General features: G+C 47.7%; 1 protein-coding gene across 9 annotated transcripts in view; it reads right to left on the bottom strand.

Moving 5' to 3' along the window:
* EPC1 (enhancer of polycomb homolog 1) overlaps positions 1–16,407 on the bottom strand; it is a 59,393-nt gene extending 42,986 nt beyond the window's left edge. For 8 of the 9 annotated variants that reach the window (XR_008208980.1, XM_052692901.1, XM_052692905.1 and 5 more), the window contains exon 1: positions 1,016–1,284. Coding sequence is in view for 7 of the 9 variants with exons in the window: in XM_052692901.1 (XP_052548861.1) it covers positions 1,016–1,168 (153 nt within the window). In the remaining 2 variants the exon portion in view is untranslated. Of the gene's footprint in view, positions 1–1,015; positions 1,285–15,527; positions 15,613–16,264 lie in introns of those variants that run through there. The other variant, XM_052692907.1, reaches the window with a different exon arrangement.
* Positions 16,408–16,641: the final 234 nt, after the last annotated feature.

Here is a 16,641-nt window from a genome sequence, read left to right as displayed (position 1 = left end):
TTTCAGACAAGCAGCTCAGAGTTGGCTGCATCTGGAAGCACACAACTTCACAGCCAAAGCAGCCTGACAGCAAAACGAGCCGCAGGGGTGCAGAGCTGTCACATCCATGTTCCCCACAGACCTAAGCCCTGTCGGCAGCGCTGCGGCTCCCACCTGCCGCACTTCATGTGCTGATGGGGAAAGCTGACTGAGCGAAAACAGTAACTGAACTTAAAGACACGCGGAGAACTTCGGGCAGCGCCAGCAGAAACGCGGCGCGAGGCACCCAGCGGTAAGCAGCCGCTACATCGCGCTGCAGTGCCGGGACGGACGCGGTGTAAACTCCGAGCCCCTCAGGGACAGCAGCGCTGCGCGGCAGGAGCCGCGTGCACGCTCGCCACACAACAAGCGTCCGGCCTCGCCGAGCCCACGCGCGTCTCGCGGGCCTTCTAACAAACGCGCAGAGCCCTTCCCGCTTCTTCCGCGCCGACACGTGCGCAGGGACGGCCCCGCCTGCAGCGCTCCCTCCCGCCGCCCCCAGCGCGGCCCGGGCCGACGCGCGCTCCCGCGGCGGCCGCCACAACTTCCTGGCGCCCCCTGCGGCGGGGCCCGGCTCGGCAGCGCCACCCCGTGGAGCCGCGAGGCAGCGCCGGGCCCCGTTTCTGCGCCGCTGCCGCACTAGGCCCGTTCCGAGAACCAGGAGACAAAATGGCGGCCGGGCGCGCGGTCACGTGACGCCCTTTGTGCCTTTCGGGGCCCCGCCGGAGGACCGCGAGCCGCCCCGGGGCGCGGGCGGAGGGGAAGGGGGCCCGCGAGAGAGCCCTGGGGGCGGGCGCGGCGGTGGGCAGAGGGGCTCCGCGCTTTCCCTCCCCAGCTCTTCCCTCCCCCCCCCCCCCCCCCCCCCCCCCGGCGGGCGGGGAGAGCGGGGAGAAGATGGCGGCCATTTTGTGCTTGCGCAGAGGCGAAGGTGGGGGCCCCGGGTGCGGGGGGGATGGAGGGACCCGGCCGGGGGGGGTGGGGGGGGGGTCTCACGTACCGACTCCTCTTCCTTCTCCATGCCCGTGGGCATCTGCGGCACGGCCCGGTTAATGGAGGCATATTCGGCCAAGTCGGGCAGGTCCTCGCAGCGGAAGACGGGCAGCGGCTTGGACGCGTCCAGCGCCCGGGCCCGGAACGACAGTTTGCTCATGTTAGGCGGCGATGGCGGCTCCGGCTGGGGAGGGGGGGGCGACAGCAAGAGCGCTCCGAGCTGAGAGCCGGACCCCGCCGAGCGCTCTCATGGAGAGACCGCGGCTCCCCCGGCGGGGCGGGGCGCGCTCCGACACGGGGCCCGGCGGCGCCGGCTGGGCTGGGCGCTGGCTCCGCTCCTCCGCCGCTCCGGCTCCGCTCAATACGCCACGGCCAACATGGCGGACATTAAACCTCGACTGGCCGCCTCTTTCAGCCAACCCCAGCGCCACAGCCATTCCCACACTGCATCGCGCAGGGGCGCGGGCACAGCGCCGCCCGGGGGAGAGAGCGCGCGGCGCGGGCACGGCAGCGCGGGCACGGCAGCGCGGGGAGAGCGCGGGGACAGCTCGCGGCGGCCGGCGGCAGTCGGCGGCAGCGGGCACGGGCGCCGCCGCTCTTCGCGACCCAGCGGGACGGACGCGGCTCCGCTCCGCAGCCTTCCGCTGCCGCGGGGAAGGCGGCGACCGCTCGTGAGGAGGCTAGGACGTTGCCTCCCGAGGGGAAGCCTTCTCCTGACAGACCCGCAGCCTGTCCCGGGACGCTGGGGAGAAGGGGTGGTAGTACAGCCCGGCCGTTCCCCTCGCCGGAGAGCGGCCGGGGCAGCCCGTCCCGAGCGCGTCGCTCGCTCGCTCGCTTACTCGCCCACTTACCCCTCGGGCCGGCGGTGGGGCCGCCCGTTCCCGTCGGAGCGCGGCGCCCCCACCAACGGCCGCAGCGGCGCCCGCGGGCTTGCGCGGCATTGGAGGGAAGCGGCGCCCCGAGCCCCGCGGCAGCCTTGCCCGCCCCCTCGGGCCCACCGCCTCTCGCTGACCCCAGCGCACGTTCGCGCTCACGGAGGGAGAAAGGCGGAGAGCGACGCGAGGAGCTGCGAGCGGCAGTTAGAGCGCTGAGGTGCGGGCACGTGAACCGCTCCAATTCCAGCCCGCATTGAAGCGATCTCTGCAACCCGCATCAGCGCTCTCCTAAGCGGGACGGCACGTCGCGAGCCTGCTTTCTCTCAGTGACATCTCCCGGGCTGCCCCAGACGGCCTTATACGGGTCCCTGCCCGGTACTGCCGATTCGACGAACGCTACAATCCACGTTATGACCGCTTCTGTTTATGAGATGCGGTAGCCAAAACCTGTTCTTTCTCTACCACATATTACTCTTAGGAAATTGAACTTTAGGAAAAAAAGGATATGCAACCAAAAAAAGGATTCGATTCGTTTGCTAATTTTTTAAGCCTGATTTCCCAGCAGGAGCATGGAACTGCTTCACCTGCTGTCACTGGCCCCTGGGACAGGGAGCTCTGCGTGGCAAGTGGCTCACGCTGTGAGAGACAGCTGCTAGGAACAATGTCACTTGATTTGAAATATCTTGTTTGCTTGTTTTTGAAAGGATGCTGGTATGAACCGAAGGGTATCACTGTATTCATTTGTGTTTCAGTAATTGCAGCAAAGCCAAAAGCAAGAATTGCATCTTGCTTTTTATGCTAATTTAAAGCTTCAGCATTCCCTAGCTGGAAATAGTAATCCTAAAATAAATTGCACGTAAAACTTCTACAGAGTTTTTAACAAATACTGAATAATTTAGTTTATCCAAATAGCAGACAGAAAAGGCAGTGAAAAAGATAAATAGCAGCACATTGTCATGCATAGTCTTTGACCTCAAACCCCCAGTGAAAATGAAACACCCGGAAGCCAAGCAAAAAATAAGGCAATTATGTATGATTCTCCACTTTCACTGATGAAAGAAAAACAATACATAACAAAAAGCAAAGTACAGAAAACATCCTCAACTATAAAGAAAGAGTACTCAAGTTTAAGCTTATCCTTAATTGACCTTTGCATTTCTAACCCCTCTCTGGGCTGAAGTGCAGAGCGTGCAGAACGGACAATAACACTTGGACACAAACAGGACGCAATAAGATGAAATGCTGGCCTCAAGCTCTTTTACTCATCAGCTTTTAATGTTTTACCAATAAAATACTGTCCAACTGTTTTGTGGCAAAAACTGATTAAACCTCAAAATCAGCTTAGTTAATTTGCTGGTGAGATGAGAATTGTGATTTGAGAACAAGGATATTCCAAAGCAATGCAACATCAGCACCAATTTCAGTTCTACAAAGGTGATATCAGGAACAGTACAGAGCTTTTCAGAGGCAGGTATTAAAACAGACTGATAGGTGTTTCCATTTTATCTTTCGCTCTATATCTGCACGTGCAGATATATTTTACATTTTGCCATTTTGGAGACATTTACCAAAATACTTTTACATTACATTTGTAGACATCAACGCTGCTCTCTGACAACAGTCAATCTAAAATTGGTGTCATGTTTTGCATAACAACCCAAAGGCTTTGACAGCTCTCCCTAAAAGATCAGTAAGTGTAAATGTAGCTGCTGCAGAAAAGTACTATTTTCCCTTAATCTTAGCAACAACAAATAAATGCATTTATACTGAATTTTTACATGCAAAATATGTGTCTTTTTACGCTGTGTTGTTTGTCAGGTTTATTAAATGAACAAACAGCATAATGCAGCCTTTCTCTAGTTTAAAGTTGAGAAAGTGTATGGTATCCATTTAAAAAAGTGAAAATTAATGACCTATAAGAGAAGTGAAATGTGATGAATGCAATCATTTGAAACCCTGAGGAAGGTTTCTTCTTTCTCTTCTTTCAACAAACAGATGAAAATAGTTCTATAGCATCAGAGACTTTTCTTTAATACTCCATCTATTTATGATCTCAAAGAAATTATATTTAATAATGAGCTTTGTCAAAAAGAAAGAACTCTGCACAATGGTTTTAATATATAATCTGTCTAGATGGTAAAATAAAAGCAGATCTCAATATGCAGTCAAGGCTACTACATTCGGATTGAGCATTATGGGAGGAGATCCAGCAGTTTGTTCCATACAAACCTGCAGACAGTCTCTTACAGCACCCGACTTGGGTTTACGAAGCCTAATTACTTAACTTTCTATTTTGTTTCTAATTCTATAAGGAACCTGACAGCTTCTGTTGTTGTTGTTATTGTTACTGCTCTTTAGTTGAAACTTCATTATTTATTTTGTTTTGTAGATTAAAATTTTTTGGAGTCAAAACCAAAAGGTTTTCAGTAGTTTCATTAAACATGGGTTGTCTGCTGAGCAGATTTCAATATCGTCTCCCATTCTAACAGTGTTTGTGATTTCTAGTCAGAAAATAGCCTTGCATAAAGGCCTTATGGCTTAAATGGTGCACATCACTTTTGGTGCTTTCTGGAATCGAATAGTTCTATAATTTAAGGATATAAAACTTAAGGAGAAAGTTGTTAAACTTACATTCTCTGTTTTTAATATTTTCTTTTTAGTTTATCTCCAATTATAAAAATGTAAGTGTAATATAGAAGAGCCAAAGGTTGAAATCAAGTACAGAACAGAGGCTGACTTGTGTAACGTAAAGGCTAATATCACATGAATGAGTGAGAAAATAAATCTTCGCAACAGTATGTAGTATTAACTGTGAACATTCCACTCTCCAGCCTCATTGCAACAGTACTCTGTGTGTGCCCCCCAGCGAGGAGTCAAGCTGATATCAGAAATCCCACACATACTGATATCTCTGGCACTTGCTTGAAACCATAGCAGAAGTTTAGAAGTAGAACATATGAAAGGTAAAGCATGTTTCTCATTCACCAGCCATTTAGAACAGTTGCTATAGAAGACACTAACATATTTTACTGAGGAAGGTGCTGTGGACACTAAGTTATATGCTAATTTACATATCCATCAATATTTGGAATTTCTAATTTTTTCTCACTCTAGGTCTATCTTATACCCAATTTCTGTTGTTGCAGAACTCACTCACTTATTGTTTCATTGTATAGTAATTCTGATAAGCTGTTTTTTGCCTCTTAGCTCTGTAAATGGTGACTACTCTGTACTGATAAAACATATCGTTGATATTTCTTCTCCATTTTCAGTAATCACGTACTGAGAAAAAGTCCATTATGAAACTGCCATACTTTGGTTTCATTCCTGAATGACTTACTCCTGGGGTATTCAAAAAAGCATTGGTGGTTCTTTCATCCTATAGTAAGAAGTAATGGACTCTGTCTGCATATTTCCAGCTTACGTTTGCTAGTAGTTCTTCTGTTCAAGTTTAATCATCAGCTATATTTTTGTAATGTTCTATATAGCTACAAATAGCTATATTCATTTAAGTCATCTTGGTGAAGTGCTTGCAGTTTGAATTAAAATGAGCTAAGTGTACGCAAATATGACACTAAAGGTTATTCATTTTATAAAAAGTCACACAACAGTAGTAAGTGGTTGTGTATGGAAATTATCTTAACAGCATAAAGATTTCAAGCATAAATGAATTGATGTAATCTGCAGTGCATTTCACCTTCTCTGCTGATGTCAACTACCTGTTCTAGAAGAGATAATGGAACTGTCAAACAAACTTACAGTGTGCAGGCACCACACTACAAAGCTGGTATAGAATGCCTACGGTCTTATGCTGTTTTCTGAAACATTATTTAGTGTCTCATAGCTTTGATATCTCAAAGAATGGTATATTCACCTAGTTATTTTAGGAATCCCTGGTCAAGATACAACAGGTACGAAGCTTGCCTGAAGTTCTTAGTAAATCATAATTTGAAGTAGCAATTGAGTCAGTCTCTGTTCCTCAACTCTTGTCTCAAAGAACGTTCTTCAACTTTTATATGTATGTGTGTATATGTATTTATCTATATACACATACTTAGATGTGTACATAAGACAAACCTGACAAATTTTTTATTCTGTAGTGAATGGGAAGGTACGTGTACTGAAAGACCAACTATTTACATTACCTTTTATTTTTCTCTAACCACTTTTAGTTTACACTTCAGAATACAAAACAGAGCTGAGAAGAGATATTAAAGCAGTTGATATTTTATTTCTGTTCCTGCTCAACACCTAGCGGTAAAAGCAATCCTTTAGACTCCTAAGCTGCCTTTTTTTTTTTTTTATGCTTATTTTTTAATTTGGAGATATAACAACCTGATAAAATCAGAAACTGGGAAGTGTTAAGCACAAGCATGTGTTTTTTCCACTACAGAACCAATGACAGCTAATCTCATGAACAGTATCTTACACTAATGTCTAATATAGCAGTGTTTCAGAACTATGTTTTCACCATTCTAAACAGAAATGCAGAAATTGGCAACAAAATCTGAAGTTTCAGTTCGTTGCAAGTGGCCATACTTTAAATTGAATAAGGAATTACCATGTGTTCAGTGGATTTCACATTTTAAAACTACATGCAGGAAGTCAGAAGAGAACTTCACTTTGCATTATGACCAATAGCTGTCAGGCTCTGAGCATGAGCTTGTGGTTTTGTAATGCGTTGCCTTCATTAACCGTACCGGCTCAAGATACTGCAGTCCTGCTCTGACATCTTTGAGAGGCTGGGCACGTTGATACCAGGCAGGGCACCAGATCTGGCCAGGTGGAGCAAGTGTGTTCTGGGCAGCGAGCTGGCCGAACTGATGAGCAGAGCTATGATCTAGATTCAGCAGTGGAAGGGGATGTACTTCTGAGTGACAGAGACGAACCAGAACAGTAACACTTTAGGAAGCAGCAGGGAAATGCCTGTGCACAGTCTCCAAGGAATTAGGGAAGGCTCCTCTATAAGGCTGCTGATAGCCCAGCTGAAGTTCCCCTACACAGCATGGGGAACAAGCAGGAGGAGGTGGAAGCCATGGTGCAGTTAGGAAACCACAACCTAATTGCTATCGCAGAAATGTGATGAGACAAATCACAGGAGTGGAATTCTGCAATCTAAGCAGGGCTACAAGCTGTCTAGAAGAGATATGCAGGGAAGAAGGCTTGGGGGAGCTACCCTCCGTGTTAAGAAATGGGTAGATTGCAAAGAGCCGCCTCTGATGAGGCTGAGAGTTTGTGGGTTAAAATTAGGGACTGGACCAGTAAAGGACATCTGGAGGTCACGGCCACACGGTCAAAGAAAGCCTGTTATTGAAGCCTTCTTGCTTCAGCTACAAGAGGCTTTGTGCTCACAGGCTCACATCCTGACGGGGGATTTGAACTATCCAGGTGTCTGCCAGGAAAGCAATACAGCAGGCTGTAAGCAATTCAGGAGACTTCTGAAATGCACTGAGGTCAACTTCCTGGTGCAGGTATTAAACAAACCAGCAAGAGATGAAATGTTACTGGATCTGGTGCTCATTGAAGGAGATGAAAAGTCATGGCAGTCAGACAGAGCCTCCAATGACTAGAAAAAAATGGAAACATTTTTAAGAAGGGTAGAAAGGAAGTGCCAGGGCAATACAGGTGAGAGAGTTTCAGCTCAGTTTCAGAATGGGAAGATCATGGAACAGATACTGAAGCTATGGTAAGAGATAGGCAAGTTGAGGAGGGTGAAGTATAGGCTTCCATGATCCGCTGCTTGAGTACAGACTAGGAGAAATCAGTGAAAGAAGTCCTGCAGAGAAGGTCCTGGAAGTACTGTGTCCAGGCCTGGGGCCCCCAGCACAAAAAAGACATAGAGTTGTTGGTGCAGGTCCAGAGGAAATCATGAGGATGCTCAGAGGCTGCAGCACTTCTGCAAAGACCGAGGGAGCTGGGACTGTTCAGCCTGGAGAAGAGCAGGCTCCAGGGAGGCCTCATTGTGTCCTGCAGTACCTACAGGGCATAGTTGGAGAGTTATAGGACAAGGGGGAAGAGTTTGAAACTAAAAGAGGGGAAATTTAAGTTAGAAAGCGGGGAAATCTTTTCACTCAGAGGGTGATAAGGCCCCAGAACAGATTACCCAGGGAACCTGTGGATTCCCCTTAAGTGTTCAAGGCCAGGATGGGGCTGTGGGCCACATGGCTCTGCCCACAGCAGGGAGGTTGCAATCAGATATCTTTATGGTCCCTTTCAAAACAAGCCATTCTGCGATTCTCTGTGGCCACACTGCTCTTCATTCGTATCAGCATACTTGCTTATGAAGCTGCTCTGAATACCAAGTTGGGAACATGATTAAATACTTTAACAAAAGCAAACAAATAAAAACCAGCTATACAAATCAGAAGGAAATTTAGTTAAGAGATCCATGCCAACAGTTATGCTCCCTAGTGAGATACAGATTACTGCCACTGCCCTCGTCTATGTCGTGATCCGCTTTGTGAAGGCCATACACCATATGGCAGGCTGGAATGATATAAACACATGCAAAAGGATTTGTGTTCATAAGTGACCAAGCTGAGTGCAATTTAATGCATGCTCAATACAGTAAAACACTGTCCTATGCTGTATGTTTGAAAGCTTCTGCCTACCAAACTAGTATCTGAACTAGTCTGTAAGTAAGGATTTACTGTTTTCTTTCTAACTGGTTATATACCACTGCTTATGGGAGGAACTGTGTAGCTTCTAATAGGTTTAGAACAGACAACCTTTTTCCACATGTGAAAATAGTGAGATGCCATTTTAGCAGGGCAATCCTACTTGGAGACTGTGTTCAGCCAGCCACACGTATTCAAAAGTTAAATCCAGCATACTCAGGGAAGAAGTCTAAACATAATCCTGCAATAAACAATTTACTATGGGCAGTACTGAAAACCTAAGCTGAACCTGAAAGGTGTAATGCCACTAAACACCACCCAAAATGACAGTTAAAGCCACCAACAATCAGTTATCTGTTTGGGAGGAAACTAAGTTAAGAAAAGAGTGGAAAAAGCCATTACTGCACTTCCACTGTTCCTCAAAATAATCTTTTAGAATGAAGTAGTAATGATTCTATTAATTTGTGAGAACACAAATTACTATAAACGAGTGAATTCCTTTACATTACACACCGTAGTTTGGTTAATATTTGTAAATTAAGTTTAAGATAACATTACTTAGACATTACTTGTCATGTCTAATCACTAGTCACAATCATATTTACAGTACAAGCACTTTATGCATGCTTGTGTGTGCATGCATGTGTAAATGACTGCATCAGAGCAATAAAAATGGATGACTGTTAAGGTTAACCTGAGGAAAATACATTGCCAGATGCCTTTCAGTGTTTAGAAAATGCAAAACACATGTGGGAGTTTGGCAGATGTTGTGAATGGAAATGTTTTGGTTTGGATGCAAAAATGAAGTTGTCCTGAGAATAAAGAGAGAACTCATGGTAAATTATTTTTTCTGTGTCTCTAACATAATTGGATCCAAGCTGACTTGATATGGGCTCACGGGTTGGTCACCCTGGAGAGCTGTGATCATAGAATGGCTTGGGATGGAAAGGACCTCAAAGATCATCGAGTTCCAACCCCACTGCTGTGGGCAGTGTTGCCAGCCACTCCAACAGGCACCAGATCAGACTGTGCAGGGCTGCATCCAACCTGGCTTTGCACGCTGCCACGGATGGGCCATCCACAGCTTTTTGGTCAGCTGTGCCAGGGCCTCATCAGCCTCAGGGTGAAGGATTTCTGCCTTGTATCCAATCTAAATCTACCCTTTTTTAGATACTGATGTACAAAACTAGAATAAGAAAACATTTATTTCAGGTGAAATCCTCAAATCTGGTGCAAGGGCATTCTAAAAAACACAAAGAAGTGAAAAGCACCCTTCGCAAATTATTTAGAATGTAAGTAGCTGTGGCACTCTCCCTTGTTCCAACACAGATGCTTTCATTCTTTTACTAAATAGTGTCTTAATTTTACTCTTGTTCAGCTCTCCACTGGTCTTTCCAGGAGAAGGAGACAGACTGCTGTCATTAACCCAGAGGTTTCTGCAAAGTCAGGTACTGGTCTCAGGTGCCAAGTTTGCAGAAGTTCGCCTAATTTGCAAGCAACTCAAGGAACGAGTTACCACTGAAGTACGTGACCTAATTAAAACAATTAAAATATACATATCAAAGGAGAACACGGAATGGAAAACAGTTTTTCCCATTAAAGTAGCTCACCTTGCCTAGAATTTCCAAATCTGCACTGGCTGCTGCAATAGCAGATTTTCACCTTGGAAAGTGACTTAGAGAAGACAAAAGAAATTAGCCATACGTTCCAGTGGAATTCACATTCTTTGAGTGCTTATAAATGAGTATGGACCGAGCACAATGTGTGCATATGGAGCCTATCAAATATATGCTGTTTTCCCTCTGGCATTCAGCACGGCTTTTCCTTAAGAAGGATGTCTATCACATATTCGTGATTCAAAGGAAGTGCCACAATCACACTGACTATTCTGCCCTGTATGGATCCCTTTAAGACTAGAAGAAATAATGCAGTTGCTCTACACAATAAGGTTTTGAAATTAAATTTTAATTTTTCTTCAGGATAGAAAACTCCCTGAACTAATTTATCAGGGTAAGATGTCGTGTGTATGCCTGGCATTACAGATGACAAAAAGCTGCCAGGTAAAAGGATTCTGATACCCTTTTGGTCACCAGGTTATGACAGCAGCACTAGTACCTAACTCCTGGTACATACATACAGGACCTATCCCTATAGTGGATGCCTATAGTGTTGAGTGGCCCTGATTGGACTCACCTATTTTTGACCTTGTTTGAACAAACACAAAATACCCTTATTTGTGTCCATAATTATTAAAGCTGCTCATGCCTCTGAGACTAGGGAGCTCTTGTTCACATTTAGCAAATTTCTTGGAGCTGTGAGTGGCAGACAGCATTAAGAACTAACATTTCATTACATATACCATGTACAAGTCATTTACATACTCATGTAAAATGGATCAGGTGAAGGAAGTTCTACGTTACACATCCCCAATACAGTGATTCCAGTTTACTCAGAGTATTACTTACTATTAATCTGCCAAAGCACGAGTTAACACCATCTTACAGGCCCATACCTCAGCACCCTGCCATATGCTTGTTCCCAGAGAAAAAGCAAAATGGAACCCTACACGAAGAGGTGTGCTCTGGGAGGAACCAGTCCTCAGCTCTGTTCACTGTCCCTGGGTCCTCCTATGTTTTGTTTTCTATTGTACAGTACTGCATGCCTCTGAGCAACTTTCCATTCACTGCCATCTATAGCGGTATCTCCCTGCACAGCCAGCAAGAGCTACTACTCATGTATTAGTGAGCAGTTACCTTCTCTCTCTGTTGTTCACAGAGGAAAAGTTTAAGGTATGCAGAAATAATCATTTTTTAGTAAATGTATGTACATTTTAAACACTGCAATGCCTACTTTAGGATTAAAATTGTGACCACTAATTTTAGGCTTTTGCCATTATCAGAAGAAACCTTAAGAAACAGAACACCCTATTAAGTAAACGTATAGTACTAATATTATCTTGCTGCTGGGGCCTGTGGTAACATGATATACTGGAAACAGAACTGAGCTAAGAGTCTAAAGAAGTGCTGGGGAGCTGGAACTGCTGGTCATACGTGTCAAAGTTTTCTTTGTTTTCACTGTGGTAAATCAGAGAAATTCTGTTTCAAATTGCTGATTTCCTCCCTCCATGAATTTAGCGATGCGCTTAAAATTCTAGATTGTTTCAAGGACACAGACCTCTTCATTACAACATGAATTATGTTTTTCAGCCATTTGGTAGAAGAGGAAAAATACAAAGAATGTCAGAAGGTGGAAAGATGCTCTAAACTCTGACTTACAGGAAGAGAAGCAGATTATTTCATAACTCTCAAGAGCCATACAAGTTGCAGTCTGGAAGCAGGAGAGTCTGGAGCAAGAAAGATTCACAGCTGGGGAACAGGTTACCACTGAAGAAAGCTTTTTATACAGTGTTCATTGCTGTAACTCGATACTGACATGTAGAATGTGGACTACTACAGATAACAAAGTCATAAAACAAGGAAGGAGAAACAAGATTCTATGTCCAAAGGATTTATAAAATAGGAAGACCTCTTTATTCCCCCTCTTGAAACCTTGTTGAGTGTTGAACTGAAGACTGGATGAATAGTTTAGAACCCTCAAAAAGGAAGAGCCAGGCGATGCAGCCATCAAAGTGTGTTACCACACATAGGAAAATAAAGAATGTTGATATATGGAGTGAATAAGCAGGAGGTACGGCCTTTACTTGAAACAAGTCTCAGATGATATTCCCTCATACCACAAACACACATCTGTCTACACATCACTATTGGCTAATAGTGGAAGCTGGTTAAATCTGCCTGTGGTCTGTAATGTACATCTGCACCTCTAAGACAACTGTAGACAGCCAGCCATCTTCACCTGCTGTCTCTTATTGACACCAGGAACACTGGTAGGATGAGCATCAGGAAGGTACACAGAGGTGGTGGGAGCACAGCTCCGGTCCATCGGTCAGGATGAGTCCATATCTTAGAAAAGATTATCTGGTTTACAATAGCATGCCATACTTCAACGAGTTCTAAACCAGGAGAGCCAAATACCTTAAAAATGCATGTGGAGCTCACACAGAGTTTTTAGGTAAATAGGAGAAAATCATATCAGCTTTGCTACCCCGTTTCCAAACAAACATAAAAACCCAGCAACATCAACAACATCTAATAGCCTAACAACAATAACCACTGCAAACTCTTGTATTTAGATCCTGTGGTATTCCACAGCCAGGCACATGGACATGTCAGAAGGGGAAACGTGCAACCAAGACAAAACCACTCCTCAGTAATGGCTTTTCCAGACAGTTCTGCATAAGATACAGGAGGTAAATTAATTGTGATACAGCTTTGGGAGGATGCTAAATCTTAATCAGTTCTTATTCCATATTGGCAACCCATCTGCTGGAAACTGTTTCTTAATAAACAATGGCTCAAAAAAGGAGGAAGCCACTAAGTTGCAAAACATCAGCGCTTCACTCCTCCTAACTTAGAAATTCTTGAGAGGAGCGCAAATAGACGCTTTCAGAAGGTTCAGCATCCAAGCTGCAAAACCACAACCAATGTTAAGTACCCTGAACTGAATGGAAGAAAAAAAAAAAGCAAATTCCTACTGAGAATTCTTGTTCTTGCTGTCCTGGACTAGAAGCTGCCTCTGAGCAGCAAGGCCACCGGCAAATGGTTCCTTTGTGGCCTGCACGTACACACTGCAGCCACAGAAATCACACCTCTCTAGGCCTCGTGGCGGGGCGAGCAGGAGCACAAAACTGCCTTCAGAAGGTTACAGTTTGCTCACCGTTGTTATCTGTGGATGAGCAAACTAAACACTGGTCTATGTGATGTAAAGGAAAAACAGAAAGCGGTATCAGAATAACTCAGATTTAAACAACCCAGAGGTTCTCCAAGACTTACAGTAACAGTTTCAAGGAGCTCTGCTGGTGTAACCCCAAATGCCCACAGTGTGACCTGGCCATCTCCTTTCGGATTCGGGAAACGTCCAAAATCCTTCCCAATGGGCCCCACTGTCATACTTTCCCTCCTCTGAGGGCTCTGGAGACATAATGGCCGTATTGAACCTTCACGGCCCAGCAAGGCTCCACATCGCTGCCAAGGCCTCATGCAAGCAGACTGTGTCTGACAGAGAGCGGAGATCCTGAGAGCTGACTGCTGTCTGCTTGTGGTGACTCTTACCATAGGGAGGTTACGAGGTGTACCTACCCAAGGTAAAGTAAGTCCTACCTTTATTTTGTGAGAGAGGGGGAGATGGACTGAAGTTGTGCATCAGTTTGCATTTAAACTAAATAACTTCATCAGCAAGCTTTCTTAAATATATATATGTACATTTTTAAAGGTTAAAATGCTCATGAGAAATCTAGAGATGGTTTTCAAATAGTTAAATATTTGTCAGATGTATTCTTTAAGAGTAATAGAAGTGTAATAAAGACACAGAGGTCTGCGCCATGATCAACTTTGTGTCACTCCTGAGTAATGGGCACACTGACACCTCAGAAGTGCGCTAGATTTGGTATTAAATTTATTCTTAAACCTGTTGAGCTTTCTGCTATTTGCTCTGCCGTGGGCTTGGCTCTGCCTTCCCAACCATCTCCTCACAACATTAATCACTTCTGTTTTCTTAAATGCTGAGTACAGTGAGCAGAAAGCCTTGAAAATATGGCACGTAGAGCTGAGGTGGTCCGGGGATTGCAACAAAAGAAAAGGAACATGGATTGAGACACAGATGCATAGATGCAAACCACTGTTCCAGTTAAAGCAGGAGAGACAAAGCCCACCCACTTCAGGTGAATCCTGGTTACAATCTGAAGAAATAGGGTTACATTTTGCATTCTTCATACCCCATCTCCCCGCACAACCCAGACTCCTGCAGGCAGACAGATCCGCGCACATAGGGAAGAGGCACCTCGGGGCCGATGCCAGCGGTGCACGCAGCCTCTAAGTTCCCCACACAAACAATGGGCGAGTTGCACAACCGGTGCGTGCCGGAGCCTTCCATATTGTATGGAAAATCATCTCAAAGCGTTTCATTTGCGGCCACCGCAAAATCATTTCGGGGGTGGGGCTGAAAATCTCCTCACTGAGAGAAACTGACCTCTGGATACCGGAGGGAAAAAAAATATTAAAACAACAACAAAAAAAAAAAAAACAAAACATAAAATAGAATAAATCTGCTTCATGCCACCGAACGGCAAAGGGTGAGGTCATGCCTGTGCCGGGCCCCGGTTGGCGCAGCACCACAGTTCTCCACGACACAATTCCATCGCTCTCCCTCCGACCCGCGCTGCGCTGCTCGGGGGGGCGGCGGTACAATGGGGCCGCGCAGCTCCGCGCCCACCTCCCCCCCCTCCCAAGGCGGCCGCAGCGCCCGCGAACAAAAATCCCCACCCCACCCCCCCTAAAGCGGGGCGGAAAAATGCGCCGAAGAAGATGCCCCCAATCACAAAATGTCTCCCGAACGGCCCTTCTGAGAGGGAAAAGAACAAATAAACAGCCCCCTCCACCCCCCCCTCGCCACCCCCCATGACATCTAAATGAAGAGCGCAGAAATAAGGGCCTTTATATAACCGACGCCTTACGCCTATCGCGGTCACGGCATAATTTGTAAATAAAAGGTCACGATTTGGTACCACGCACCCCAATGTGGTGTCAGCCCCTCCACACCCCGGGGCTGCCCTCCCCCGGACTTCGGACCAAAGTCATCCGCCGGGAGACCCCGCGGGCGCCTTTGTGAACTCGGAGCCGCATTGTGCGCCGGGGCCGGGGAACACCGCCCGGGGACAGAGAAAACCCCACCGAACGGGCAGAGCTGAGCCCATCGAAACGCCGAGTTCGGGTACTCCCATACGGAACTCGGAGCGCTCAGCCCCAGCGCGCGGAATCGCGCGGAGCCGCCCGGAGCCACGGGCGATATTAAGGAGACACCGGCGGGCGGAACGCGCCGCTCCGTTTTGTTCCCCGCACAGGGAGAGCCGTCCGCAGCCCCGCGCAGCGCCGCAGCGCCCCACATTTCCGCCCCAAAGCCCCGAACTCACCTCCGGAGACGGCAATCCCCACGGAACGGCCGCCGCGATGCGCCCCCGGCAGCCCCCTCCATGCTGCGAAGGGCTCTCGGAACATCTTTAAAATGTTTCGCAAATGCAAAAAGTCAGACTTTTTTTTTTTTTCCTCCTCCCTCCCCCCTCTCGCTCCCCCCTTCCCCCCCCTCCCGCACGGGGCGGAGGAGGCGGCGGCTTTCCCCGCGGGGCCGGAGCGGGCGGGGGGGGGCGGGGGGGCAGAGCGGGGCCGGAGCCTCCGGGGGCTGCGGGGGGCTCCGAGGGCAGCGCTCCCCGCCGCTCCCCCCGCCCCCCTCTGCCGCCGCCGCCGCCTGGAAAAATGCAGTGTGCCATTTTCCAGCCGCCTTCCTCCAACACAGGACCAAAGTGTAGCGCTGGTTTTCGGTGACACTGCAAAACTACGGCGCAGCCCCCCACCCCCAGCCTCCCTCCAAGCCCGCCTCGCTCCCCCTTCGATGAGAGCAGCCGCCTCCTGAGAACGGAGCGATGAAGACGGCCGGGGGAACCATCCCGAGGCGCGGCCGCCCCCGCCCCCCGCAGCCGCCGCCCCGCGCATCCCCTCGACCCGCGCCCCCCGCAGCCCCGCAGCGCCCTCCCCGCAGCCCCCGGAGCCGCTCCCGCCCGGAGCCACAGCCGCGATCCTGAGGGAGGGGGGGACGGGGAGGGGGGCGGCTGAATCCCACCAAGCGCTCCATTTTACAGCTAGAAATACGTACCTTGCGAAAGGGCTAAATTAACGCTAAATTCAACAGATACGTCCGTTATGGCAGGAATAGTTTTTCCATAAATATGGGTTTAAAAACCCCTCCTCATACTGACTGACAGAATGCTACCATGCTGCCCACAAACAAAATGGCTGTGGCACCGAGTTTGGTGGTTCCTCCCACCGTGCCTCCCCCCGGCCTCCAGGAAGTGCTGGAAATCCGAAATAAAATCAGCACCGAAAGTGCCGCGCCGCGTCCCAACCCCGCCCGGCCCCGCGGGCACGGGGCGCAGGCACCCACGGAGCACTTTTCTCGAGGATTTTTATTGTTTTTCGGAGGGCATCAATCACTGGGGACGTACATCACGGCGTAATTCGAACTTCCTGCTT

This window comes from Tympanuchus pallidicinctus, unplaced genomic scaffold, assembly GCF_026119805.1.
Source record: "Tympanuchus pallidicinctus isolate F22 unplaced genomic scaffold, pur_lepc_1.0 scaffold3, whole genome shotgun sequence".
NCBI lineage: Eukaryota > Metazoa > Chordata > Aves > Galliformes > Phasianidae > Tympanuchus > Tympanuchus pallidicinctus.
This window is presented reverse-complemented; position numbering and strand designations above follow the sequence as displayed.